At 45.7% G+C, this 26,605-nt stretch overlaps 1 protein-coding gene across 2 annotated transcripts in view; it reads right to left on the minus strand.

Moving 5' to 3' along the window:
• stxbp5b (syntaxin binding protein 5b (tomosyn)) overlaps positions 1 to 26,605 on the minus strand; it is a 112,601-nt gene that overhangs the window by 26,003 nt on the left and 59,993 nt on the right. For both annotated transcript variants that reach the window (XM_083633819.1, XM_083633818.1), the window contains exons 9-17: positions 26,206 to 26,284; positions 21,572 to 21,726; positions 20,430 to 20,502; positions 18,078 to 18,225; positions 15,813 to 15,880; positions 13,723 to 13,763; positions 13,416 to 13,636; positions 11,399 to 11,583; positions 10,239 to 10,364 (exon numbers count right to left, since the gene is read on the minus strand). In XM_083633819.1, the coding sequence (XP_083489945.1) occupies positions 10,239 to 10,364; positions 11,399 to 11,583; positions 13,416 to 13,636; positions 13,723 to 13,763; positions 15,813 to 15,880; positions 18,078 to 18,225; positions 20,430 to 20,502; positions 21,572 to 21,726; positions 26,206 to 26,284 (1,096 nt within the window). The remainder of the gene's footprint in view (positions 1 to 10,238; positions 10,365 to 11,398; positions 11,584 to 13,415; positions 13,637 to 13,722; positions 13,764 to 15,812; positions 15,881 to 18,077; positions 18,226 to 20,429; positions 20,503 to 21,571; positions 21,727 to 26,205; positions 26,285 to 26,605) is intronic.

Raw genomic sequence — 26,605 nt, forward strand, 5'->3', positions numbered from 1 at the left:
ACAAGGGGGGGGGGGGGGTGACATCCCAAGAATGAAGAATCAGACGCCATTTTATATGCATTGAAGCTTTGCATTGGGGTTCTTTAAGGGGACATTCACACCAAAAGTGTTTTTTTCAGTCAGAACGCTATGAAAATCATGTCGAGAGCGCTTCCATTGTGCACAAAACACAGCGCACGGAGCGTTTGTTTTCCCCTGCAGTCGCGCGCAGTACAGATCAGAACACAACGACCACAAGGATGGTAGCCAGCCAAAATCCCTCGGGAGGAGAAAAGGTAGGATGAGTGAAAAAGACTAGCAGGGCGCTTTTCCTCTAATGTTCAGCTTTTTTCATCTTAAAAACGCCCACAGCGCTCCTCCAAAAACAACAGACGCCACCAGCGCTGAAACGCCAGGTGCGTTCATTAAAAGAGGAGCACGTCTAGCGCGTCCTTACATAGAGAATGAATTGCAGGAAGACGCTGGCAGCTCCAAAAATGCTATTGGTCTGAATGTCCCCTAACCCTTACTATGCTGCATGCAGGGGATGCTGGCTTTATCTACAGTTGCTCTACAATAATGCCTGGTTTGCTTTCTGTGTGACAGGAAGCAAAGATCATTTCTTGAGACACGTGTTACGCTCCTTATGAATGCAAGCGTGCAGACCGCGGACCTAACCTGACACGGCCGGATATACCGCCCCCGTCTGGCAGAGTCAGGTTTTACCGCGGACCTCTGCAAACAGGCTTTTTGACTCGTTCATAGCGACGACTTTGATGACACGGAGAATTCACCGACCCAAATCCCACAAGCAAGGAAAAATCCTTCCCACTGGGATCAACCAGTGGTTCTGGTTGCTCTTTGTTCAGACAATCCTTGAGACTACATACATAATTGATGTAGAAGAAGAACCAGATTTTGCTGACACCCTACTGGATCTTCAAAACCAAATATAAACTCCTCAAAAAAAGTTCGGAAACGTTATTTGGGTCGATTATTTCTCCCCTTTAATAATACCAATCGGTATTGTATTTTATATTGTTGGAAAGCCTGATTAGTCACCTTTACAACGAGGTACAACTTGCAAAGATCGTGCATTCGTGGAATGAGCAACACAGCTAAACGTGTGGGTAGAGCCCCAAAAAGATTATATGTTCTTCTGTTGGTATTCACTCTTGTTTTGAGCTTCAAGGACTGGCAGGTGTGTGCCAGTCACAGGTGTGTGACTGGCACCCGATATGGTGACCTGCATGAGGAGGAGGTGCCAAGCTGTTGTGGCTGCGTATGGATCTTCCACACGCTACTGAGGTCCCTGACAGTGTCTGAATAAAGTGTAAAAATGGCCAATATGTGTTGATTTTTCCTCATCACTGTGGGAGAGTGCAATCATCCAATCCACCAAGCAACTCAAAACAAGAGGGAATACCAACAGAAGAATATTGCAGGGGATTTTGGCACATTTTTTGGGGGGCGCTACCCACACGGTTAGCTGTGTTGCTCATTCCACGAATGCACGATCCTTACAAGTTGTACCTCGTTGTAAAGGTGACTAATCAGGCTTTCCAACGATATAAAATACAATACCAATTGGTATCAGTAAAGGGGAGAAATAATCGACCGAATTAACGTTTCCGAACTTTTTTTGAGGAGTTTAGAAGTGGCCTGGCTGAAAAATATGGTTGAATTCTGTGAAATTTGGACATGATCCAGACACAATGCACATACTGTACATGCAATGTAAAGAGATGGTAATGTACGGGTACCAGATTTAGCTCAATGGAGCCACAGAAGACGCCCAACAGCTATTTCCCAGGAGAAATAGCTGTTGAGACAGCCTCAAACACAACGCTGACGTCACAACGCTGCGACGCTGTGTGATACCGGTGTTTTTCAGCTCTGCCTATTACGACTTATTTTGCCAATTCCTCGCCTACCTTTTGCTATCTTATCTTTTCTCTGCCTGCGATATCACATCGCTACTCAATAACTCTTCTCTCTCAATCCGCGGACATCTGAAACAACCGTTCTATCGCTAAACGTTAGCCTAGCCGCCTGCTAGGCTAACGTAAACAAGAGCTGCTAGCCACCAGCTAACAGCTAACGCTAAAACTGTTTACAATGCTCTCGCTCTCCCCCCCGGATAATCACCATGCTACGGGACTATCCAATACGACTACGCTTAGTGGATCCGTGGAATCACGCTCATTTCCTTCGGATGATGAAGTTATTTTCAAGCTGCTGCCTGATACTACTTCAACACCAGCTCCCTCAGTATCCCGGGCCCTCATCGCACAACAACTAGCCACATCATCCGAGCGACTGGTCCGGCGTCAAACTAGGCTACCAGCCTCTGCTCCAAATGGCCTCAGGTCCCCGGACTGGCCCGAACTGGTCCGGCGTCAACCTAGGCTACCAGCCTCTGCTCCCAAGGCCCCAGGTCCCCGGGCACCGCAACGGCGTGAGCTGCTTCTGGCCGCAGCACTACGACACGCTCCGGACATGGCTAACGCTAGCCATCTCCCTCCCGAATCGGGTAAGATCGATCCAATTCTTACTATCCACTCTCTCTTAGATATGATTAATCTATTAGAAAACCGCGTTTCCCAACTAGAGAACGATAAACGTCAGTCACCCAATGATAGTCTTGTTACACTTAACCAGACTGGCTTCCCTGATCATTTACAATGTACCTCAGTAGCTGATGTGTATTGTGAATTAAGCGAGGATGCTAGCTGCGGTCCAGCTGGTACCCCCGTTAATGCTACTCCGCAGCACGAGCAGAACAACCCGGCCAATGTCTCGTTGGCCCCACAGTCTGTGGATGATGGGTTTACAGTTGTCTCACACTGCCGTGGCGCTAAACGTGCACAGCCCGCCGCTGTGCAGCCCGCTTCCCAACAAACCACTTCGGTTGAGATTCGGAATAGATTCATGCCGCTTGCTAACTCTTCTGTTCAGCATGCTGCGTCGTCCGCTCCGCCCGACAATATTAAACCCTCTATTCTATTGATTGGAGACTCTATAACCCGCAATATCAAGCTTAACACACCAGCCGAGATAGTTTGTCTGCCCGGGGCCAGAGTACCCGACATTGAAGCTACTCTTAGGGTGCTAACAAACAGCCATAGACAGACAATTACCCAGGCTACACATGACAACATCATACTACATGTTGGCACCAACAATGCTAGGTTTAAACAATCGGAGATCACAAAGCACAGCATAACTAGGACCTGTGCTTTTGCTAGCAAGATGAGTCGGCATCCACTAATTGTCTCTGGTCCCCTCCCTGTCACACTTAACTCTGACATTTTTAGCAGGCTGTTTTGGCTCAACAACTGGCTGGCCAAACACTGTGCTGATAAGGGCTACCTATTCTCAGATAACTGGCCCTCCTTTAGAGGCATGACTGGCATGCTTAAGATGGATGGCATCCACCCTACCCCATTGGGCGCCAGCACTCTATCAAAAAACCTAGATAGTTGCCTACGGCAAACCCAGACTGTTATCCTTGATTGACAGTTTCACCCACAACATGCAGGGCCACAGGCTGCTAGACAGCCTGTTAGTTCTACTTGTGCGGTTATGGAGTCTGCTAGTTTAATTAACTTAGTCTATCCAATACAGACTGTGCTCCGTCTGCGCCGCACTACTACTAGTAACCGACCCATAAACGCTCTGCAATATCCTAACCCAAACCTTATTGTTATTAATCCAATTGTTACCACCGCCGCTCCGTCTCCGTATTATACCACGATCTCTCAAATTAACACAGTTTCTCTTCGTCGCTCCGTCCCCTCACGCCGCTCTCGTCCACCCCCCAAAACGTTAAACACCAACCTCATTGAGATTAAATCTACTCCTGGTATCGAATGCTCTAAATTAACTAACACTGATGATAAATCTATTCAATTTGGATTCATTAATATCAGATCAATCACCAATAAAGCCCTCCTGGTCAATGACTTAATCATTGAACATAATATTGACGTTATGGGATTATGCGAAACCTGGCTAAAACCGGACGTTGTTCTTCCACTCATTGAAGCCTCCCCCCCTAACTTTGACAATTCGCATGTTGCCAGAATGTCAAGAAATGGTGGGGGCGTTGGCCTAATTTATAACTCAAATCTAGGTCTTTTGCAGGATCAAAAGTATAAGCTCCTATCTTGTGAGATACTTACTATGAGACACTCTAATATAGCTGGCCTCGGAGCCTTCTACCTAGTTATGCTCTACCGCCCACCTGGGCCCTATTCATCTTTTCTTGATGAATTTTCCAATTTTCTCTCTGACCTCGTAACCCGCACGGATAATATCCTTATCATTGGCGATTTCAATATTCATGTTAACCGTAAAGCTGACCCACTCTGCAAAGCCTTTCTATCTTTAGTCGACACCCTTGGCTTTGCTCAGCTGGTTCATGAACAAACGCACTCTAACGGCAACACGCTTGATCTCGTCCTCGCTCGTGGGATTAACGTCTCAGATCTGTCAGTCATGATATACCCTCCAGCACTGTCAGATCATTATCTCATTAAATTTAAAATAGACCTGCCCCTCCGGCAATCAAACCTAGCCGATACCTACACCGCCCGGCGTATCGATAGTTCTACTCCCACTGAACTCGCTGATTTGTTATCGGGGCCGCTTTCCTCTCTCCCAGAGCGGATCGACTCCATTAATGAATTCACAAATCAATTTAACTCAATCTTACTCGCCTCGCTGGATTCTATCGCACCTCTACGTACTAAAATCCGTCACCCTAAAAAACCCTCGCCCTGGTATACTGACGATACACGCGCACAAAAATTAATATGCAGAAAACTAGAACGTAAATGGCGATCATCCAAGCTTGAAGTCTTTCGACTAGCTTGGAGTGATAGCCTACTAAAATACAAATGCATGCTCTCCGCTGCAAGAGCCTCCTACCTATCAGATCTTATTAACACTAATAAAAATAATCCTAAATTTCTATTTGACACGGTCGCAAATCTTACTCGCAAACCCTCCCCCAATACAAACTCTCCATTTACAGCTAATGACTTCCTTGACTTCTTTAACCGTAAAATTATCTGTATTAGAGATGAAATTAGCAACTCTCTATTACTCACAAAGGGTGCTAACCCCTCTCCTAGCCCTGTCCTTAGAACCTTAGACGAGAGTACTATACTCTCGAATTTTGAGACTATCTCTCTAAATGCACTTTCAAAAATTGTACTTTCATCTAAATCCACAACCTGTTTATTCGACCCTCTCCCTGCAAAGTTGATTAAGGAACTCCTTCCAATACTAGGCCCCCCCTTACTTAACATTATCAATAGCTCCCTCTCCTCTGGCATTGTCCCTACCTCCTTCAAATCTGCTGTAATCAAACCCCTACTTAAAAAGCCAAACCTTGATTCTGAGGTTCTTAACAACTTCAGGCCAATCTCAAATCTCCCCTTCCTCTCTAAAGTTCTTGAAAAAGTAGTCTCGACACAATTAACTGACTACCTCTCACATAATAAACTTCTCGATCCCTTTCAATCTGGTTTTAGATCACTCCATAGTACTGAAACTGCTCTTACAAAAGTAACCAATGACCTTCTCCTTGCGTCCGACTCTAATTTCTCCTCTCTTCTCATTTTATTAGATTTAAGCGCAGCCTTCGATACCATCGATCATAAGATCCTCCTAGACCGCTTATCTAACTACGTAGGTATCCGGGGCACTGCCCTATCCTGGCTAAAGTCATATTTGTCTGATAGGACACACTGTGTCTCATATAAAAATATCATGTCCACTTTCTCCTCAGTGAAGTTTGGTGTACCGCAGGGATCAGTCCTGGGTCCCTTACTCTTTGGAGTTTACTTACTGCCTCTTGGCGAAATCTTCCGTAGATATGGCATTAACTTTCACTGTTATGCCGATGATACCCAAATTTATATACCAATTAGACCAGACGATCGCTCTAAACTCGCTAATCTTGAATCCTGCTTAATCGCTGTTACAGACTGGATGTCAAATAATTTCTTACGACTAAACGCCAACAAAACTGAACTACTAGTTGTTGGCCCAAAAACCCAACTTCCATTTCTCACTGATCTTAGTCTGAACATTGAGAACTGCGTAATTACTCCAAACTCAAAGGTGAAAAACCTAGGTGTTACCTTTGATCCTACTCTGTCATTCGATGCTCACATTAAGGATATCACTAAAATAGCTTTCTTTCATCTCCGCAATATTTCAAAGATCCGTCCCTTGCTAAATGCAACGGATGCCGAAACCTTAATACACGCCTTTGTTTCATCTAGACTCGACTACTGTAACGTCTTATTCTCTGGCCTTCCACTCTGTAGCACAAATAAATTACAACTCGTGCAAAACGCCGCTGCTAGAATTCTAACTAGAACTAAGAAGTTTGATCATATAACTCCGGTCTTAATCTCCCTCCACTGGCTCCCAATTCAGGCCAGATCAGACTTTAAGGTGCTTCTGTTAACCTATAAATCTTTGCATGGGCTCGCACCTCCGTACTTATCTGAGCTAATCATTCCCTATGTTCCCACGCGTACTCTCCGCTCACAGGACGGTAATTATCTTACCGTCCCTAAAATTAAGAAAAAATCAGCAGGTAGCAGAGCATTTTCTTACCGTGCTCCACATCTCTGGAACCAGCTTCCTCTGTCAGTTAGGGAAGCTGGCTCCATTGAAATCTTCAAAACTAGACTCAAAACCCATTTATTCTCCCAATCATTTGGTTGTGCTTGATAGTTGTGTTTGATGATGTCATTCTCCAGAAATATTTATTAGCTCTTGAGTACATACAATCCTGAATTGCTGAGCGGGCTGTCTCAAGCCAGCAATATCATTATAAACTTATACTTGACCTAATTTAATAATATGGCATCAGTCGACCCAGTAGCTTAGATACAAAATCTAATAGCTGGTGAATAAACCTAGTCCTGAATTGCTGAGCGGGCAATCACAAGCCAGCAGTATCAGTATAAACTTAGACTTGACCTAATTTAGTTTTGTTTGTTGTAGGTCATGATTAACGGTCCGCATCAACAGGGCTGAATCATTGACAGTGGTGTTAGGTGGTACTTAGACCTGAATTAGCAGTATAGTATTAGTCATCCTAAAAAATAAAAAATAAAGTAAATAAATAAAATCCTAATAAATTTTGTTGTAGGTCATGATTTACGGTCCGCATCAACAGGGCTGAATCATTGACAGTGGTGTTAGGTGGTACTTAGACCTGAATTAGCAGTATAGTATTAGTCATCCTAAAAAATAAAAAAATAAAAAAATAAAAAAATCCTAATAAATTTTGTTGTAGGTCATGATTTACGGTCCGCATCAACAGGGCTGAATCATTGACAGTGGTGTTAGGTGGTACTTAGACCTGAATTAGCAGTATAGTATTAGTCATCCTAAAAAAAAAAAAAAAAAAAAAAAAAAAAAAAAAATCCTAATAAATTTTGTTTTGACCTAATTTTATTGTTGTCTATAGAGTTAGTTCCACCTCTGCGCAGATTCCCCCGCTCTCTTCTCTCTCTCCCCCTCAGGTGTCCTTCACTGGCCTGACGTACACCCCCGCCGCTGCAGCCCTAGGTCCGGCCGTCATCGCCCTAGCCACCTGCCGCTACTCCTTCTACTGTCTGACACCCCGGGCTCTTCACCACCACCGACCCCTATCCTCATCATCCTGGTCACCTGCCTGCCTAAGGGAAGGGGGGGGCGCCCCCCCAGCCCCCCCCCCCCCCCCGCCGCCTCATCATCACCTCCAACTCCTATCCTCCCCTCCTCTTAATCATCACCTCCGACTCCTATCCTCCCCTCCCCTCCTCTTAATCCATGTCACCAACGCGGACTCATGGATTCCTCAGATCATCCTCATGGAACTCCCAATCTTGTTACCCTTTTTGTCACCTAGTTAATTAACTAGTATTCTCTAAACCTACGAACACTTAAAGACTGCATTTTCTATTTCTTTTTGGACTCTACTTTTTAGATTTTCAACTCCCTTCCCTGATCTTAGGATAATTTAAAAATTACATTTTTATATCCCTTCTGTTGGACTCTTTTTACATTTTCAATTTTCTGTTCTCTTGTACATTTTATTTCCATATTAAACCATTCACAGAGTTTCATTATCGGAAACTCTGTGCATGGTTTAGCCCGGCATCTCTCGGCCTGTCTCGGAGGGGAGTCCCCAGATGGGGGTCCGCTGCTGTGGCCTGGTGGGTGGGCCCGTCCCCCGCGTGGCCTGCTCTCACGCTCTCAGTCACTATGCTGGTGGCTGGGGGCTGGGGGGGCGGGTCGCGTGGGGGCTGGGTCCGCCTGGGCCGCAGCAATTGGCCCCTAGCACAACGACCTCACAAGGTTCCTCCTCAGCCAAGTCACTGGGGCAATCCATGCGGTGATCCATATGGTGGAAAGGTTTTCTTGCGTTCACTGGGGGTGAGGGGGTGCCGCTGTGTCCCGGCCTGGCCTTCCCTCCCACGCCATATGTGGGCGGGGGCCGGGTCGGGGGGCATCGGTGCTCTTCATCACTGGTCGAGGGCTGCCGGTTGGTTTAGAACAGCTTAGGTAGGCGATAGATTAGCTACAGCCTAAGGCTGACCTGTTAGTGTTCAGGCTAAAATCAGACTAGAGCAGGGTAGGATAGGCCAGATCAGGCTGTAGATTAGCTAGATACTATGTCCCAGTTAGCTCTGGTTAATGCTTAGAGTAGTCAGTTGTCTGATCTTCTCCCCCCCCCTCTCTTTCCCCCTTTCCCCGCTTCTTCCCTTCTTCCCCCTTCTTGTTCTCCTCTCTTTCCATGCTCTTTCCTCCCCCACATCCCACCGCCCCCCCCTCCCTTCTCCTGCTCTCTCCTCATTCTCCCCCCCTCTGCTCCTTCCTCTTCCTCCTCTTCTCCCCTATTTTCCTGAATCCCTGCCACTTCCTGCTCTCCCTTCTCTCACATTCCCCCTGCTCTCCTTCCCCTGCACCCTCCCACCCCTCCTTCTCTGCCTCTCTGTCCTCCCCCCTCTCTCACATTCCCCCTGCTCTCCTTCCCCTGCACCCTCCCACCTCTCCTTCTCTGTCCTCTCCTCCTCCACATTTCCCATTTTCCCCCCACCCTCGCCCTAATCCGGGCCCGTATCCTACTCCCTCCCTCCACCCTAGACCCTACCTCTACTCTCTGTCCTCCCCCCTCTCTCACATTCCCCCTGCTCTTCTTCCCCTGCTCTCCTTCCCCTGCACCTCTACTCTCTGTCCTCCCCCCTCTCTCACATTCCCCCTGCTCTCCTTCCCCTGCACCCTCCCACCTCTCCTTCTCTGTTCTTTCCTCCTCCACATTTCCCATTTTCTCCCCACCCTCGCCCTAATCCGGGCCCGTATCCTACCCCCTCCCTCCACCCTAGACCCTACCTCTACTCTACCTCCCCTGTACCCTCACATTCCCACTGCTCTCCTTCCCCTGCGCCCTCCCACCTCTCCTTCTCTGTTCTCTCCTCCTCTCTGCCCTCTCCTCCCTCTCACATTCCCCCTGCTCTCCCTCCCCTGCACCCTCTCCTTCTCTGTTCTCTCCTCCTCCACATTTCCCATTTCTCCCCACCCTCGCCCTAATCCGGGCCCGTATCCTACTCCCTCCCCTCCCTCAACCCTAGACCCTATCCCTACCCTGGCTCTCCCTCCCCTGCACCCTCATCTCTCCTCCCCTGTTCTCTCCTCCTCCACATTTCCTATTTTCTCCCCACCTCCCCCTCTCCTCCCTCCCTCCCTCCACCCTAGACCCTACCTCTACTCTACCTCCCCTGTACCCTTCCACCTCTCCTTCTCTGTTCTCTCCTCCTCTCTGTCCTCTCCCCTCTCTCACATTCCCACTGCTCTCCTTCCCCTGCGCCCTCCCACCTCCCCACATTTCCTATTTTCTCCCCACCTCCCCCCTCTCCTCCCTCCTCCCTCTCCCTCCCTCCTCCACTCTCCTGTTTTCTTCAAATGTTCAAATGTTATCTTTATTCTGTATATTCTTGTTATTGTGTGTTAGCTAGAATCAGCTAGACATACTTTCTGTGAAGCCCTCTGAGACATGCTTGTGAATTAGGGCTATATAAATAAACTTGACTTGACTTGACTTGAGAAGTGTGGACGCTAGAGACTGATGCGATCTAATAATAATCATGTTAGAATCCGATATCAAAATATCCGTAGCTTTCGAAAGCGGAACGCTCAACATATGAAGAAACATAAAAAACATATCTGCGTGTGGTGTTGGGTCTTACAGGCCATAGGAGGAGTTGACAGCCAGGCTGGTGATCTGCTGAGGTGGCTCCCCGCTCACCCACACCAGTTGGACCACCAGCTCCACCTGGTAGCCCGGAGACTGCTTCAGCGGAGAGCTGCGCACCCTGCATCAAACACACAGACAGCGTGAGACAGAAGGCTCTACTTCACCGGCTTTTCCTGGAGTAAGTGTTCAGCTTCTCAGTTTTCAGCTTATTGTTATTTATAAAAAGAAATAGAGTCCGCACACTGCTCGACTTGCTCCCAGTTGATTTAATAATAATAATTATTATAATTATTGTTATTACCTCCACCAAGGAGCTTACTGTATGTTTTCAGTGCCATTTGGCCGTCGGTCTGTTTTTGTTAGCAGGATTACGGAAAAACTACTGGGCCAATTTTCATGGAACTTGGTGGAAGGGTGTATGTAGCATGGACCAGGGAAGAACCCATTACATTCTGGCGCAGATCCGATGCGATCTGGGTCAAGGAAGGGGGCGGGGCTAGGGGGAAAAGGCCCCGTAGCTAGGGATAGGAAGGTCGTAGGGAGTCGGGATTCGAGGGGTGGATAGGGGGAGTGGGGAAGGGGGATGCAGGTGGTGGGACGGGGCGTGGTCAGGAAAGGGGGAGGGGCTAGGGGGAAAAGGCCCCGTAGCTAGGGATAGGAAGGTCGTAGGGAGTCGGGATTCGAGGGGTGGATAGGAGGAGTGGGGAAGGGGGATGCAGGTGGTGGGACGGGGCGTGGTCAGGAAAGGGGGAGGGGCTAGGGGAAAAGGGCCATATCTAGGGAATAGGCAGGTCCTAGAGAGTCGTGGTTTGAGGGGTGGGTGGGCGGTGTGGCTGGGAGGATGTGGGTGGGTCAGGGTCAGGGTTCTGACCCGACACAACTAAATGTGCGTATCATAACAGACTGGAGTATCGGCCTTGGCGGAGGTCTATGCTCTCCGAGTGCAGTCGCAGGTGTACTGAGGTGTGAACTTCAGGTAGGATTCCTCCAATACTAGGCATTTTTCTGACCTACTCTCTTGTGACTGGATGATTGGATCATTGTCCTGCTTGTGCCTGTTTGAATAATTCATGAGGGTTTTTTTTGGACTGTGTGTCAGTTATGAGATTGTCGACCCCCTTCTTGCACAAAGACAAAGTAAGAGGGCCATACTGCAGGCATGGTATGTTGTCCCGGGGCCCATCAGAGGAGTTGCTGCCCGTGAAGGGCTGGCTGGGAGGCTCGCTCTCCTGGGGGCTGGAGGAGGCTCCGGGGGTGGGCAGGGTGGGGGTCTGCTCCCCTCCAGGGTCAGGGGACTCCACGTCGCTCAGCTCACACTGCATACGCACCTCCAACAGCTGAGAGAACAGCAACAAATATGAATATTCCGCAAAAAGACACCTGTTCACAAGAACAACAACAACAACAACAGTGGGAACGATAAAAATAACTAAGTAGGTTAATGCCGATGGAAATGCCTTTTTCTCGTATTTTCTCTCTCTGATTTTACCCCGTTTTCTCCTCAATTGTACTTGGCCAATTGCCCCGGCCAAGCTGCCCCGGCCGTTGCTCCGCCTCCTCTGCAGATCTGGGGAGAGTTGTAGATTAGCACATGCTTCTTCCGATACATGTGAAGTCGCCAGCCGCTTCTTTTCACCAGACAACGAGGAGTTTCACCGGCAGGACGTAGCACGTGGGAGGATCACGCTATTCCCCCCAGTTCCGCTCCCCCCCTAACAGGCGTCCCCAACCGACCAGAGGGGGGGAGGGGGGGGGGGGCTAGTGCAGCCACCAGGACACATAGCCCTAATCCGGCTTCCCACCCGCCAATCTGGGCACCCAGAATCTAGCAGTCTGACGACTAATAAGACTCTGATATTTCAGGGTTCCCGGTGGAGAGTGGATGACGTCCGCGCCAATACAAAAGTAATATATTACATGTAATATATTACTTTTAGCAGTAACTCAGTAATATAACTTATTACTTATAGGATTTCAGTAATATTATACCAGTTAGAAATTGAGTTACTTTTTTTTTTAATCAAAGCACATAAATAAAGATACAATAATTCCCTAACCAAACTGTGTGTTTTTATGCAAATAGCCACTATAGATGACAATAACAAAGGAAAAGAATAACATTTAGAATTTTGGATTGTTTACACTGACTTCAAGACTTTAAATTATTTTTCGGGACGGTCCCGGGCAGTGATGTCATTCTGCTACTGCTGTTATTTTGGTGAAGTAATGCAAAAGTAGTGTAATAAGTAAGGAGTTACTCTACACAGACAGTATTATTGTAAAGTAACTCATTACTTTCAAATGAAAGTCACTAGTAATATGTAGTATATTACATTTTGAAAGTAACTTGCCCAACACTGATCATAATAAAGAGCTGCATGAGACGCCGTCGGACTATAAACAATGACGGAAACCCAAAATATCGTCCGTCTGTCCCAGAATAGTCACTAGTCGAATCGGCTGACTGACAAGACTCTGGGTTCTCAGATTGCCCACCCACAGACACGGCCAATTGTGCCAGTATGGTCGCCGACGCCCGACCAAGCTGGAGGTGACACAGGGGGGCTCGAACCTGCGACCCTCGAGTTGGTAGGCAGGGAACCTGCCTCTGCAGTACCTATGGCAGCCTCTTAAATCCCAGTGGCACTAAAGCAGCATAAAAGCATACTTGTAAAAAGCACTGAGCATCAAAATAAAGTGTCAGATATCTGGATGCACAATGTGAGCAGGATAATAAATACATCCGGTGGATTCTGCTCCCTCAGAAGCTCAGTCTGAAAACGTGGACATTTCATTGTCAGACACAGATTCCACACTTTATCACGCGATAAAAACATTAAGCCTCTTTGAGATGCTGTATATCCAAAGGAAATAAACTATAATAAACAAAGGCTTTAAGAAATGTTGTTTCCCAGTGGGGGTGTAGTGGTTAAGACCTCTGTGTCTGGAAGTATATGTGTATCTCTGGACTGGAGTCACACCAGGACCATATCTTGTATGTCTCCATGACCCTGTCTCCCTCTCAATTGTCCTAATGTCCCAATAAGAGGGGGGGGGGGTGTTTGGACAATGAACTGCCCACTTCAGGGCGTCCGGGGAGTGTAGTGGTAGACTCGAGGATTGCAGGTTTCGCGCCCCCCCACCCCCCTCCCCCCAACGCAACGTTTACCTGCACGACCTCGGTGGTCACTTCCTGTTTGCTGAACCTGTAGACGATGATGTGGGCGGAGACTCCGGCCACGCACAGCATCCTGCTCTCCGGGCACCAGGACAAAGTCTGGATGGCAAACGGGTCCTCCTCTACGATGTCCGTGCTCGGCTTCTCCTCCTTACCGCGGGCCCTCTCGAACACCTTGGCAGTCTTCAGCTTGTACAGTACTTGAAGCATTACTTTGAGATAGAGCGGAGGGAAGACATTAGAGAGGCCTTGTGATCTACGTACCCGTGGTAGCAAACCAGTAGGGAAAAATACTCACGTGCAGAAGCGTCCCAGAATTTGATTGACCCATCAGCATGCCTATTTATTTGGGGGGGGGGGGGCAGAGAAAACAGAATATAAGCCACCACTTTGAGGATCCAACAGTTCCATAGAGACGCTGCATGATAGGCCACGCCCATCACGGGGGGAAAGTTCCGTTCATTTCCACACACCAGCGTCATTTTCCTTGAATTAAACATAGCTAAAAGCTGTTGTGTGGTGGGCTGCGCAGACAACAAATGTAAAAAATCGCCAGTTAAAGTTTTTTTTGTACTACCGAGGAAAACAAGGAAGTAGGGATGTTCGATATTGGCTTTTTTACCGATATCCGATATCCGATAATGTCCAACTCTTAATTTCCGATACCGATATCAACCGATATCAACCGATACCGATATAAGCGGGCTTTTTTTCCACCAAAGTTTCAGGTAACAAGTTACATAATGTAGCTTAACACATTCACTGCCAGCCTTTTTTTTTTTTTACTGTAGGTAGGTTCTGCCAGAGGGTTTTTTTGAGGATTCTGGCTCATCTTTCAAGACCCGAGGATTCTTTTCTGCTAAGATTTTGTGAACACACAATATCTCAAAAGAACTAATAGAATGTGTGCTTTCTCTGTCTAAAAGAGTTAGTTTGTAGAGTTAGTAGTTATGTAAGCATTAGCAGTTGAATACAGCATGGTTTCAGCGTCTGGAAATTTATTTTGAGATAAACGGCTTTTTGTGAAATTCGATAGAACAGTCACTTTAACCATTCATTTTTGGCATCAGTAAGACGTCAGACATCTAAACAATAGTTTTGAACAGTAATTTCCTCCATAACAGCAGGAAACCCCCCTCTGCTTCCAACTCCTCCCTCCGTGGGCGTTCTCCTCCGCAGCGTTTGTATTCTGCTGCTGCTGCTGCTGCGAGTTTGAGCAGCCTCCCTCCCTGGCAGCGAGTGTGGATAGGGCTCACTTGTTTCTTGGGTTTGAGAGCTTTGATGAAGCTTTGTGCGATTCTAGGCTTTATGCTGCGTGTTTCAAAGTGTTTTCCACCCAGTCTATTTTTGGAATCCCCCACCGCCAGCTCCCAGCGCGATAATGCGCGAAAGAGAAAGCGTTTTCGCCAATCCATTTTACAGTAGAGAATGGTTTCCTCGCGCGTTACCCTATAGTTTTGGCTCTGCTTTTCCTAGTGTGGAGAGCACTGTCGCCACTTAGTGGGTCCGTGGAATGGGTTGTACACGTTCGCTGACTCCAATATTTTTATAGGAGACGTGGGGAGCGTTGATCCACGTCCCACCGTCAAATTTTTTTAAAAAAAAATTAAGCCGAGATAACTCGTCTTTGGCAGTGAACCGTCGGATTCTGTAAACCGAGATAACTCGTCAATGGCAGTGAACGTGTTAATATGCACGTTGTGTTAAAGTTGTAAGTGTTATTGGGGCAGTGGTGGCCCAACGGTTAGAGAAGCAAACTTGTGACCAGAAGGTCGTCGGTTGGGGAAAGTGGAAAGGCAGCGCTTGCCCCTCCCTCATTACCACCACTGAGGTGCCCTTGAGCAAGGCTCTTAAACCCCAACCGCTCCAGTGGAGCTGCTCAGTGGCCAACAGATCAGACTGTGGTTGTACTGGTCAGCCTCCAGGTGTGAATGTGTGTGTGAATGTGAACAGGGCACTCCTGAAAAAGAGAGCATTGCTCTCAGTGAGACTCCCCCTGTATTAAAAAAAATAAAAGAAAAAAAAATTATCGGCATGAAAACCGATACCGATATTTTCCGATATGATTTTTTTATGCTAATATCGGACGATAATATCGGTAGGCCGATAATATCGGACATCCCTACAAGGAAGCCATTGAGAATTGGCGAGAAGAAAAATGTGGATGTTGCTGTCAATGAAGTAAGTTGGAGTGTTGATCTTCTGCATATAAAATCTTTTTGTGCAACACCCGACCATGCACGCGACATAGGAGAACGCCAGGATTGGACGGGAGTTTGTGTTTTCCCCCGTTTTGGGCGTGGTTTCTGAACGATGACGCGCTCCGCAGTGTCTCTATGTGTATCAGAGGTGCGTTTGATTTCTCCAAGGCTTTGGATTTCTACTCACCCCGTGATTATGATCTCCGGGTAGCTCTGTGTGCCTTGGCCCCAGTTCCCCCCACTAATGGGCCATTCCTATGAAGATGAGATAAACAAGTTAGATGAATGAATGCATTCAATCCATAGGAAATGAGCTTTATGCTACAAAAGGCAGGCTTGCTGCAGTGCTTCCAGCTTCGTAGCCCCAAAGTATGTTTCTAAAAATAAACTCGTGATACTTCGGAAATAGAAAACAGGAACACATGTAGAACTTTTGATTCATAGTCGGGACGGTTAATTGGATTTCCTCTCACAGACCTAAAGGTATATTCAGCTCAAATATGTTTTTGTTGTTGTTGTTTTGTTGTTTTTCTGAACAGCCCGACTACCACAAAACCACATGGAGCATTTCAACCACATGAGCACAGGTGGTATGAAACCAGGGTAGGAAAATAGCTTTTTTAAACGAGGGCTATTTTTGCCCCCTGTGAAATATATTTCGGGGGCATTTTTGGATCATTTCCAGGGCAATTGATCAATGTTGGGAGAAACCTTAGTTGCACCTATGTAGCATGACAGAGCAATCAATGACTCTTATCCAAGCATCTTTTATTTCTAAAAGTTCATAAACAATCACAGTTAAAGATCCACATTCCCTATCAAAAAGACACTCTTGATTGTCCGGCGTGTTATTAATGTACTTGGCAAAAACATGAGTGAACTAGCTGTCCAGCTAGCTTGTGCTGCCTGTCACTGAGGTCAATAACGCTTGTAGGAAGAGGGGCGGGGGTCGTACGGATTCCTAGTTGACCATTTTCGAGTTACGCTTTGCAAATACAGAATATTGTTAAAATACAGAAAGTATTAAACTCTTTATTTTATGGGGGCATTTAAAAGCCCCCGTCACCCCAGTTCCAAGGGCAATTGTGGATTTTTTAGGGGCATTTTGCTCCGAGCCCCCCGCTAATTTCCTACCCTGTATGAAACATTATTCAAATTTCATCGCTGAAAATGCAATAGAGAGCCAAAGTGGAACGTCACTTCCTGCTTCAGCACTGTACCGGAGATTTTTATCTGCCATTTATTTTCCCATAGACATTTCATAAAATGCTTATAAAAATGATTGTACTTGTTCAAACCAAACGGTACAGATATATTTAGAACCAGGAGAGATCGCATAACATTTCACTCGGACCAAAACGTAAAAAAAAAAATGCGGGTTTAAAGAAAATATTTTTTCAATGTTGCTTTTTAAAGTTTTGGTCCGAGTGAAATGTTCTACGGCAGTGATACTCTACTGGTGGCCCGCGGGCCAATTGCAAAAAGAAAAAAAAATCTTTTTTTACAGTGCACCTGAACGCAACATGCAAGATACCCGCTGAATAAGTGTCCAAATGTTCATGTCATTCTGGCCAATACTCCGCTTCTGTTATAGCATTTCAGTCTGGAGTATGGAATATCTTTCAATAATCTATGATTTCGCTGCTAAATTGTCAAATACCGCCGTCTGCTCGCTACCCAGGCACTTATGTATGCCCAGGCACTTATGCATGTACTTAACCTAACTAACTTAACCTAACTAACTATCCGGTGTGCACAACATTGTCAGACTAAACTCCGGCTGACACCCCAAAAACCTACAATCCGCTACAGAAAAATGTATATTGTTTGTTTATTAACTGGCCCCTGGCCTTCTATCATTTCATATCAAAGCAAGTTGAGTATCCCTGTTCTACGGTCTCTCCCGATTCTAAATATAGCTGAACCGTTTGGTTTGACCAAGTAAAACTATTTTTATGCGCATTTTGCGAAATGTCTATGGGAAAATAAATTGCGGAAGAAAATCTCTGGTACAGTGCTGAAGCAGGAAGCGACGTTCACTTTGCCTCTCTATATAGTCTGGCTGTTCAGATCTTCTTCTCTCTTTTTTTTGGTAGAGCGAGTAGAGCAAACAACAGGCATGGAGGAGAGCCAGCAAGAGAGTGGCGGTGCCAGGCACCGACAGTTGTCGGGCAGAAAATAAAATGTCAGCATGCCACGAGCAGCACACCTGTGTCGCTAGCTACCATGACAACCAACGTCGTAATGGCCGGCAGCAAATGATTACACTACCTGATGAGCACACAAATGTGATCTGGTGGCTTATAACTGACGCTGTGGACAGCCAGCCTGCCTTCCAGAGCAGAATTGGAAAAAACAAACACATTTTCCAAAACAAAACAGAAGCACTTCTTCCTCTTGGAAGCTAATGTCAGTGTAGAGAGCCGTGAGGCGTCCGTGAAGAGCCACCTACCCTCTTGCTGTAGCCTTGTCTCTTCTGCCGGCTGCCCACAGAGTAAAGTGCAGGGATCAGTTCGGAGGGGCAGTCGGCGAAGTACTCGCAGCAGGTGACGGGCGACTCGTGGAGGCCGAGAGGATATGGATTCTCAAATATCGGATACCTGTCGAGACGACGGGGGCAATGCATCAGATTGGAAAAGAAGACGTCGCGTCAACTGCATTCATGTGCTCTCGTCGGTCCAGCTGCCGGTCAACTATTCTGAGTGATGATGAACCAACTACTTTAAACAATAAGACTGAGAGCTAAAAAAAACAGACATCATTGACACCTCTTTTGCCGATTTCTCCTTAGGGACTGTCCGTTATTTATGAGAAGGGGGGGTATGGTGCAGGGGCGACTTTGTTTTCGTTTTTTTCCTTCACCCTCCCCAGATCTATAAATATTTTTCCATATCCCTCCCTGAGTGACTGGAGATAAATGCATGACCCTCCCTCCACCATAAATAACCACACTTTATCATATTCACACCAAAGGTAGTAGCCTACTGAAGAAAATATGACCTTTTCTGATGATTTGGCTACGTTTGATAGCGCCCTATGACATCGGGGGAGAGAGGGGGCGGGGGGCATATAAAGTTTAGTACCCAGTCCAATAACGGCCTCATCTCCTAGTTATAAAGCCGATCACCCGCTCAGTACCGCTCCAGTTTCAATCACAACATGTTCGAAACAGAATGCATCGGTGCGTGGCTAATTGAGCCACATGTGATATCTCCCACTCCCAGCATGCATTGAGGGTAATAAATTGACAAGAAATAGCAACCAAATCAGCCTAAAATAGGCTAAGTGGTAGATATAAATAATGTTTATGTTAGCACAACATGCAATTTTAGAACATTTCAATATTGGACAAAATAAAACAATAAAAATCAAAACACAACCCTATGTGAAACATGTACCGTAAATTCCGGACTATAAGCCGCACCGGTGTATAAGCCGCACCTGCAAAGTTGACTATTTTTTTCTTATATAAGCCGCACCGGACTATAAGCCGCGGGTGTTTTAATGGTATTTTTTTTTTTTTTTTTTTTTATTGTGTTTTAATGTTTAATTACCATATGTAAGGGTTCATGCACAGAGGGGATTGTCGGGAAAGAGATGGCTGTTTGAGGAAGCTCCCATTTATTAACATTTCAACAAAACAACATAACACAACACCACCTGTGTTGTTTTTTACAGTGCACACAGTGTCATACAGTGTCATACAGTGTGGTGAAAAGAGGGCAAGAGAGGAAATTAAAACTTATTATAGTTATATAGGATTTATAGTTAGAAAGAGTGCTAAAAAAGAGAGATTTTTTTTTTTTTTGAAAAAATCCATAGATAAGCCGCACCGTTATATAAGCCACAGGGGCCAAAAAAGGCCAAAAAACGGGAAAAAAGGTGCGGCTTATAGTCCGGAATTTACGGTATGTAATCCAGGTGCTATATATATCCCTTGCAGATTTAACGTTATTTGGATGAGTGACACTGATGCACTGTGATGTCCGCTCCAGCCTCCAATAAGACTTGGCTTACTTCATGTGCACGCCCACTATTTTCTTGCCAGCTGCTGCGAGACGAGAAGGAAGAGAAACGAGCATGCAGCCGACTCTGCTGAGCTCATGTTATTTGTAGTGAGCAATGCCCATTGCCCAGGCGTTTAAACGCAAATTAAAACACCCTGGCCTTTTTATCTCTTTTATTCTTTTGAGCGGAGCAGTGAGTGCGAGCGGGTGAAATCTGTATCGAGAGCGGCGAGCGGTCTGGAGCGGAGTCCAGTCACCATACAGATAAACCATAGATATAAATAGGGGAGTAAACACGAATTTTGGAACGAAAAAACGCATTTAAAAATATATATCCCTCCCTAAAGCCAAAATAAAAAACACAAGTCCCTCCCCAGTACTCAAAAAAATATTTGATATCCCTCCCCCTTTCTGCACCATACCCCCCCTCTCATAAATAACGAACAGTCCCTTAGACAGACGAGTGTGAAAGAGGAAGTTGCGCACTCGTAGTCGCGACGCAAAAATAGATATATATATTTTCACATTTATTTTTGCGTCGTGTGCAACTTGCTTTGTTCACACTTGTCTTCCCGCCGTGGTCAGCACCTCCTCCAATACTGGTGTGCGTTCCTCCGCTCTCTCAGACAGATCCTCACACAGATGACCCATAAAAGTGTTGTATTTCGCTCCGGCAACTCTGTACATTAGCTTAAAACTAGCATTTCTCTCGTTGTTTTGTGTATCAGTATATTTATTGAGTCTACAACACCCACATTCTAAGATGCACAGAAAATACACCATAAATACGTATTCACCCAATCTGTCCGAGGTCAATGACAACTAAATCCTTCTCGAGCAGGACCACCACGGCATACGGCTCTTGGAAGTCTGGCGGACAAAAGAACACAGGACAAACAGCGATAAATAAATGATGTCATATAGGAACCCCCTTCACCAAAACATGCAATATCCTGGTTGCTAATGTGGTTCCTCCTCTGGTCGTTAAGGGCGCCTGTTCAGAGGGAGGGGAACTGGTTGGAATAGCGTGAAGCTCCCACGTGCTATGTCCTACCGGTGAAGCTTCCTCTGTCAGGTGAAAAGAAGCGGCTGGCTAACTGCCCATGTCTCGGAGGAAGCATGGAGCCAGTTTCGGCTCTCCCCAGATCGGCAGAGGGTGGAGTAGCAACCAGGATAAAGAAATTACGTTAGCACTAATGGGGGATAAAAATGGGATAAAAAATCTGGAAAAAAATATTAAAAAAAAAGAAAATAAATGATGTTATATCAGTGCTCCTAATACAGAAGATGCTGAAACAAAGAAATGAAACCTGGCCCGAGCAGAGTGTTGCAACGCACCATTTAAACAGGCACGTGCAGAGGGGGGTGCTAGAGGTGCCCGAGTACCTGCCCGTTTTCCCCTGATGCTCAAAGTGCCCTTTTTTAAATAATAATAATAAAAAAAAAATTACAGTGAAGGCATGCCCAGCGTCCTTCAACAAGAACTTATCACAATAAATAACAATTTAGCAATAAATAAAATGTCAAGACAGTTTACCCGTCTGCGTCTCTGTGACGTGCGCAATATTTTTTCCCAGGATGGCGAAGGCATGGCCCGCCCTTCTCTGCCTCTGATTGGCCTAGCGTCAAACGTTGATCCAATCACATTCGCTTGGCTATCCTATCCTGCGTCTCTCGTCATCTCCTGCGCCAATCAGAGGCAGAGATGGGCGGGTCATGCCTTCGCCCTCCTGCCCAGCTGCTGAACTCCGACTGGCTGGCGGGGTCAGCAACAGTGAAACCGCGGTGTTGTGCCCTTTTTTTCAACTTTAGAGCCCCTGCCCCTCTAAGGGTCTCTGCACGGCCCTGTCATTTAAATGATGTTATATCAGTGCTCCTAATACTGAAGATGCTGAATCAAAGAAATGAAACCTGGCCAGAGCAGAGTGTTGCAACGCACCGTTTGGATAGGGAGTCTCACACAGCGTGAGGAAATCCACGATGGGGTAGTCCATCTCCAGGACGGCCGTGCTCTTGCCGTGCATCACAGTCAGGCAGGCTCTCCTCCCCACCGTATCGTAAGACAACCCTCCAGACAGAACCATGAATGGGTCCCTGAATACAAGCAAAACACACACACACACACACACACACACACACACACACACACACACACACTTTAATTGTTTTATTCATTAAGTGTGTTTGTTGTGATGGTGGTTTGATCTCTGCTAAGTGGGCATAGTGGGACCGTTTGACTGTTGTTATGATTTCTCTCGAGATACTTTGGCCCCATTTGAAAAACACATCTACAATGGGAGGAGCCAGGGTTTTAGTCCTGATGACAAACCCATATTAAAGGAACACTCTGCCCATTTTCAACCAGCTTTGTATCATTAGAACATCAGTAGTATATCAGAAAACTGTAAACGGTTTTGAAGTCTGTCATTTAATTTGACAGTTATTGAGTGTTAAAGTGTGGACCAGTGACATCACTGGTCCACACTAACTCAAATTAATAACTCATTAACTCAAATCAACTCTCAATAACTGTCAAACTATTCATCATTCATCTAGTTTGACAATTATTGAGAGTTGATTTGAGTAGGCATCGTCTGGTTGACGCTGTGGAGCTGCTGCCCCGGACACTGCCTGACCGTGACGTAATGCATATTATCCATTCATCCCTGCCAAGAAATGTGTAATAAAAAAATAAATCCACGTTATTCTTCTTGCTGACTGAAAAGCCACATGGCTAACGTTAAATGCGAAGGGACACGCCGCCAACATCTTCACTGTGCGTGCAATGCATTAGAAAGTGCGTTTCACAGTGAAACATGGGGGCTGCTACTGTTAACGCTAGTTAGATAGTAGCCTGCTACAGTGGCAGTCTCTATGCTACCGCCGTTCATTCGCCCGAAGAAACACACACAACAGCGCTAGAAACAATCACATACATGTTGTGACTTGTGTACTCACCATGCGATCATCGAATAATAATCCAAAAGTACGGGAAACTGTCATTTTCAAAGTAAATCCATAGCGAGAGGAGCCAGCAAGAGCGTTACCTCTCTGCAACGAAAATCACTTCCTTGTTTGCCTGAGACGCATGTGTACCCATGCGCTCACATGTGCCTCATGTAAACGAGGAAGTAATGTAATTTTCGTGGCAGATGGGAACGCTCTTTGCTACTTATTTTCTCTATGGATTTACTTGCAGTTTGTGACAACAAGCCTCACGTGCGCTGTTTTGATGCGTTTCTCTCGTGATCAGCGCTGATCACGGGTCTTCTCGGATCCACTCTTATTACACATAAGGATAAATAGACCCGGACCCGTGGGGACCTTAATTGACCATAAGAAATATGGACCCGGCCCCGTACGGGTCTCGGGTCGGGTCCCGGGTCCTAGGGTCCGAGTAGACCCGTGAAGACCTCTAATACAAAGTATTTCCCCCCCTCAGCACTTGAATACCCCTATATAGTTTTGATATGTTTTTAGAACCCTGGTCAGCGTTATACGCTGAGAGAAAGACCTTCAGCACCCCCTCCCCAATCCCCGACCTCTTCAGCTCTTCTTTACCAAATAGTCTATCTGTGTAACTTCTCAGCTGCAAATATCTGAATAGATCTTGATTTCCTAGACCAGAGATACTCAACTGGCTGCTCGCGGGCCACATACGGCCCGCGATGGGTTTTTTTTTTTTTTTTACAGTGCACCTGAACGCAACATGCAAGATACCCTGTTAGAGAATGGAATTTGACTTTGACTTTGAATTTGCTGTCCGAAGTGTCCAAATGTTCATGTCATTCTGGCCAATACTCCACTTCTGTTATAGCATTTCAATCTGGAATATGGAATATCTTTCAATAATCTATGATTTAGCTGCTAAATTGTCAAATACCGCCGTCTGCTCGCTACCCAGGCACTTATGTATGTACTTAACCTAACTAACTATCCGGTGTGCACAACATTGTCAGACTACTGTAAACTCCGGCTGACACCCCAAAAACCTACAATCCGCTACAGAAAAATGTATATTGATTGTTTATTAACTGGCCCCTGGCCTTCTATCATTTCACGAAAGTGGCCCCCGGGCAAAGCAAGTTGAGTATCCCTGTCCTAGACCATGCTTATCCTTCAAAACCTGAAAGCTTTTAAAAGAATATTTTTCAATATTCAATTTTAATATCAATTTTAATAGATCCCAGTACAGGGTTAACCCTCGCTCCTTCCAAGTCCTGAAGGATGCGTCAAGCCTATTTGGATGGAAATCTGGGTCGTAAGCCAACCAACTGATCATCGAATATGGTTCCCAGGTGCCAAAGATCTTTACTACTTTGAACCAAGTTTTCAAGGAGAGATCCAACCAGGGGTTAGGGTTTTCCCCAAGATGACATTTCAGCTTACTATTACCAATTATAGCTTGAAGCGGTACTCTGGTAGAAAACTGACACTCAATTGATTTCCAAGTCGCAACATATGCCGGGGTTACCCATACAAACCAAGGGTTTAATCTGCGCTGCCTGGTAGTAAGATCTAAGGCAGGGAAGTGCCAACCCCCCCTTGTCCCTTGGGGCCTGAAGTGTCTTAAATCTAACCCTTGGCTTTTTTCCCTGCCAGAGAAACCTAGAAAACCACATGTCCCATTCTGATTTTTTTTTATCAGCTATCTCCACAGGCAGAGTCTGAAACAGATACAGTAACCTCGGAAGAATATTCATCTTTATTATCTCGACTCGTTGGATTAGCCCCAGAAAAAGCAAGAGATTCCATCTCTCAAGATCCCCTCTGATCCTAGTGAGCAAAGGCTCATAATTCTCTTGAGTTAGCCTATCCAAATCCTTTGTCAACTGCACCCCTAAGTATTTCAAACTATCCACCTCTTTAATAGCAAACTCTTCTCTGAATTGTTTAGTAGTCGTATCATTAAAAGTTAGAAGCTGCGATTTATGAGTGTTCAATTTATATCCTGATACTTCACCAAACTCAGAAAGTGTGCGCATTAACTCGGGGAGGGAATGGGTTGGCCGTGTCAAGTAAATCAGAACGTCGTCCGCAAACATCGCCGTTTTGTGTACCCCGTCCAGTCGGACTCCCTGTATCCTTTCATTCTGCCTAATCAATTGACCCAGCGGTTCGATGAAGAGCGCGAACAGCAGGGGACTAATCGGACAGCCCTGACGGCAACCCCTCTCCAGCTCAAAAGACCCAGACAACGAGCCGTTTATTTTAATCCTCACTGTAGGTTTAACATAAAGAGCTTGAATTGTCCTTATAAAGTTTTCATGGAAATTAAATTTTCTGAGAGTTTTGTAAAGGAATGTCCAATTCACTGAGTCGAAGGCTTTTTCTGCATCCAGTCCCATTATTACTGCTTCTATTTCTTCCTGATTTATATGGCGCATCACATGTAACGTCCGTCTGATGTTATCTTGGGTTTGGCGATTTTTTATACATCCTGTTTGATCCAAGTGAATTATCTCGGGAAGTATTAGCTCCAGTCTTTTGGCTAGAATCGAAGCAAAAATCTTATAGTCCTGATTTTAAAACTATTTTTAAAAGCATTTTATGAAAAGTCTATGGCAAATAAAATGGCAGATGAAATCCCTTTGGTACCCATGCTGAAGCGGGAAGTGACGTTCACTTTGGCTCTCTCTATATAATGAGCAAATGACTCCAGATCCAGTGGATTAGTCATCGTTTATTATCTCCATATCAATTCAGTAGGAGGATAGAAAATGAGAAAATGGACATGCACAAACAAACAAACAGGAAAGGTCGACACACTCAGCACAGGATATGGAGTTGGAACTGGAGCCGGTAAGACACAGGATGTAAGACACAGGATGTAAGACACAGGATGGTAAGACACAGGATGTAAGACACAGGATGTAAGACACAGGATGGTAAGACACAGGATGTAAGACACAGGATGGTAAGACACAGGATGGTAAGACACAGGATGGTAAGACACAGGATGGTAAGACACAGGATGTAAGACACAGGATGGTAAGACACAGGATGGTAAGACACAGGATGTAAGACACAGGATGTAAGACACAGGATGGTAAGACACAGGATGTAAGACACAGGATGGTAAGACACAGGATGTAAGACACAGGATGTAAGACACAGGATGGTAAGACACAGGATATAAGACACAGGATGTAAGACACAGGATGTAAGACACAGGATGGTAAGACACAGGATATAAGACACAGGATGTAAGACACAGGATGTAAGACACAGGATGTAAGACACAGGATGTAAGACACAGGATGGTAAGACACAGGATGTAAGACACAGGATGGTAAGACACAGGATGTAAGACACAGGATGTAAGACACAGGATGGTAAGACACAGGATGTAAGACACAGGATGGTAAGACACAGGATGGTAAGACACAGGATGGTAAGACACAGGATGGTAAGACACAGGATGGTAAGACACAGGATGGTAAGACACAGGATGTAAGACACAGGATGTAAGACACAGGATGTAAGACACAGGATGTAAGACACAGGATGTAAGACACAGGATGTAAGACACAGGATGTAAGACACAGGATGGGTGGGAACCATCACACTCACCCGGCCCGGGTCGTTTTGTACTCCACTTTCAGGATAGGCTTGCATGGTTCTGGCTTCTTTCCATCCTTGGGCTGCTTTCCTAGTGGTCAAATGGCAAAAACGCACATCGTCAAAGACAAAGGTGCATCAAGCCCTTCAACGTGTGCACATACTGTACTGTACAGTTTAGGGATGGGCATCGAATTTCGAATTTTCGAATAATCGTTGTTATTATCAAGGTCGACTTTTATTATTGAAAGTCGAAATTCAGATTTTTTTTTTTTTTTTTTTTACTGAAATGTTGCATTGTCTCCCCTGATTCTAAGTATAGTCGAATCGCTTGGTTTGAGCAAGTAAAACTATTTTTATAAGCATTTTAAGCAAGGTTTATGGAAAAATGAATGGCGGATGAAATCCCATG

Source organism: Poromitra crassiceps (genome assembly GCF_964638095.1).
Source record: "Poromitra crassiceps genome assembly, chromosome: 3".
Classification (NCBI taxonomy): domain Eukaryota; kingdom Metazoa; phylum Chordata; class Actinopteri; order Beryciformes; family Melamphaidae; genus Poromitra; species Poromitra crassiceps.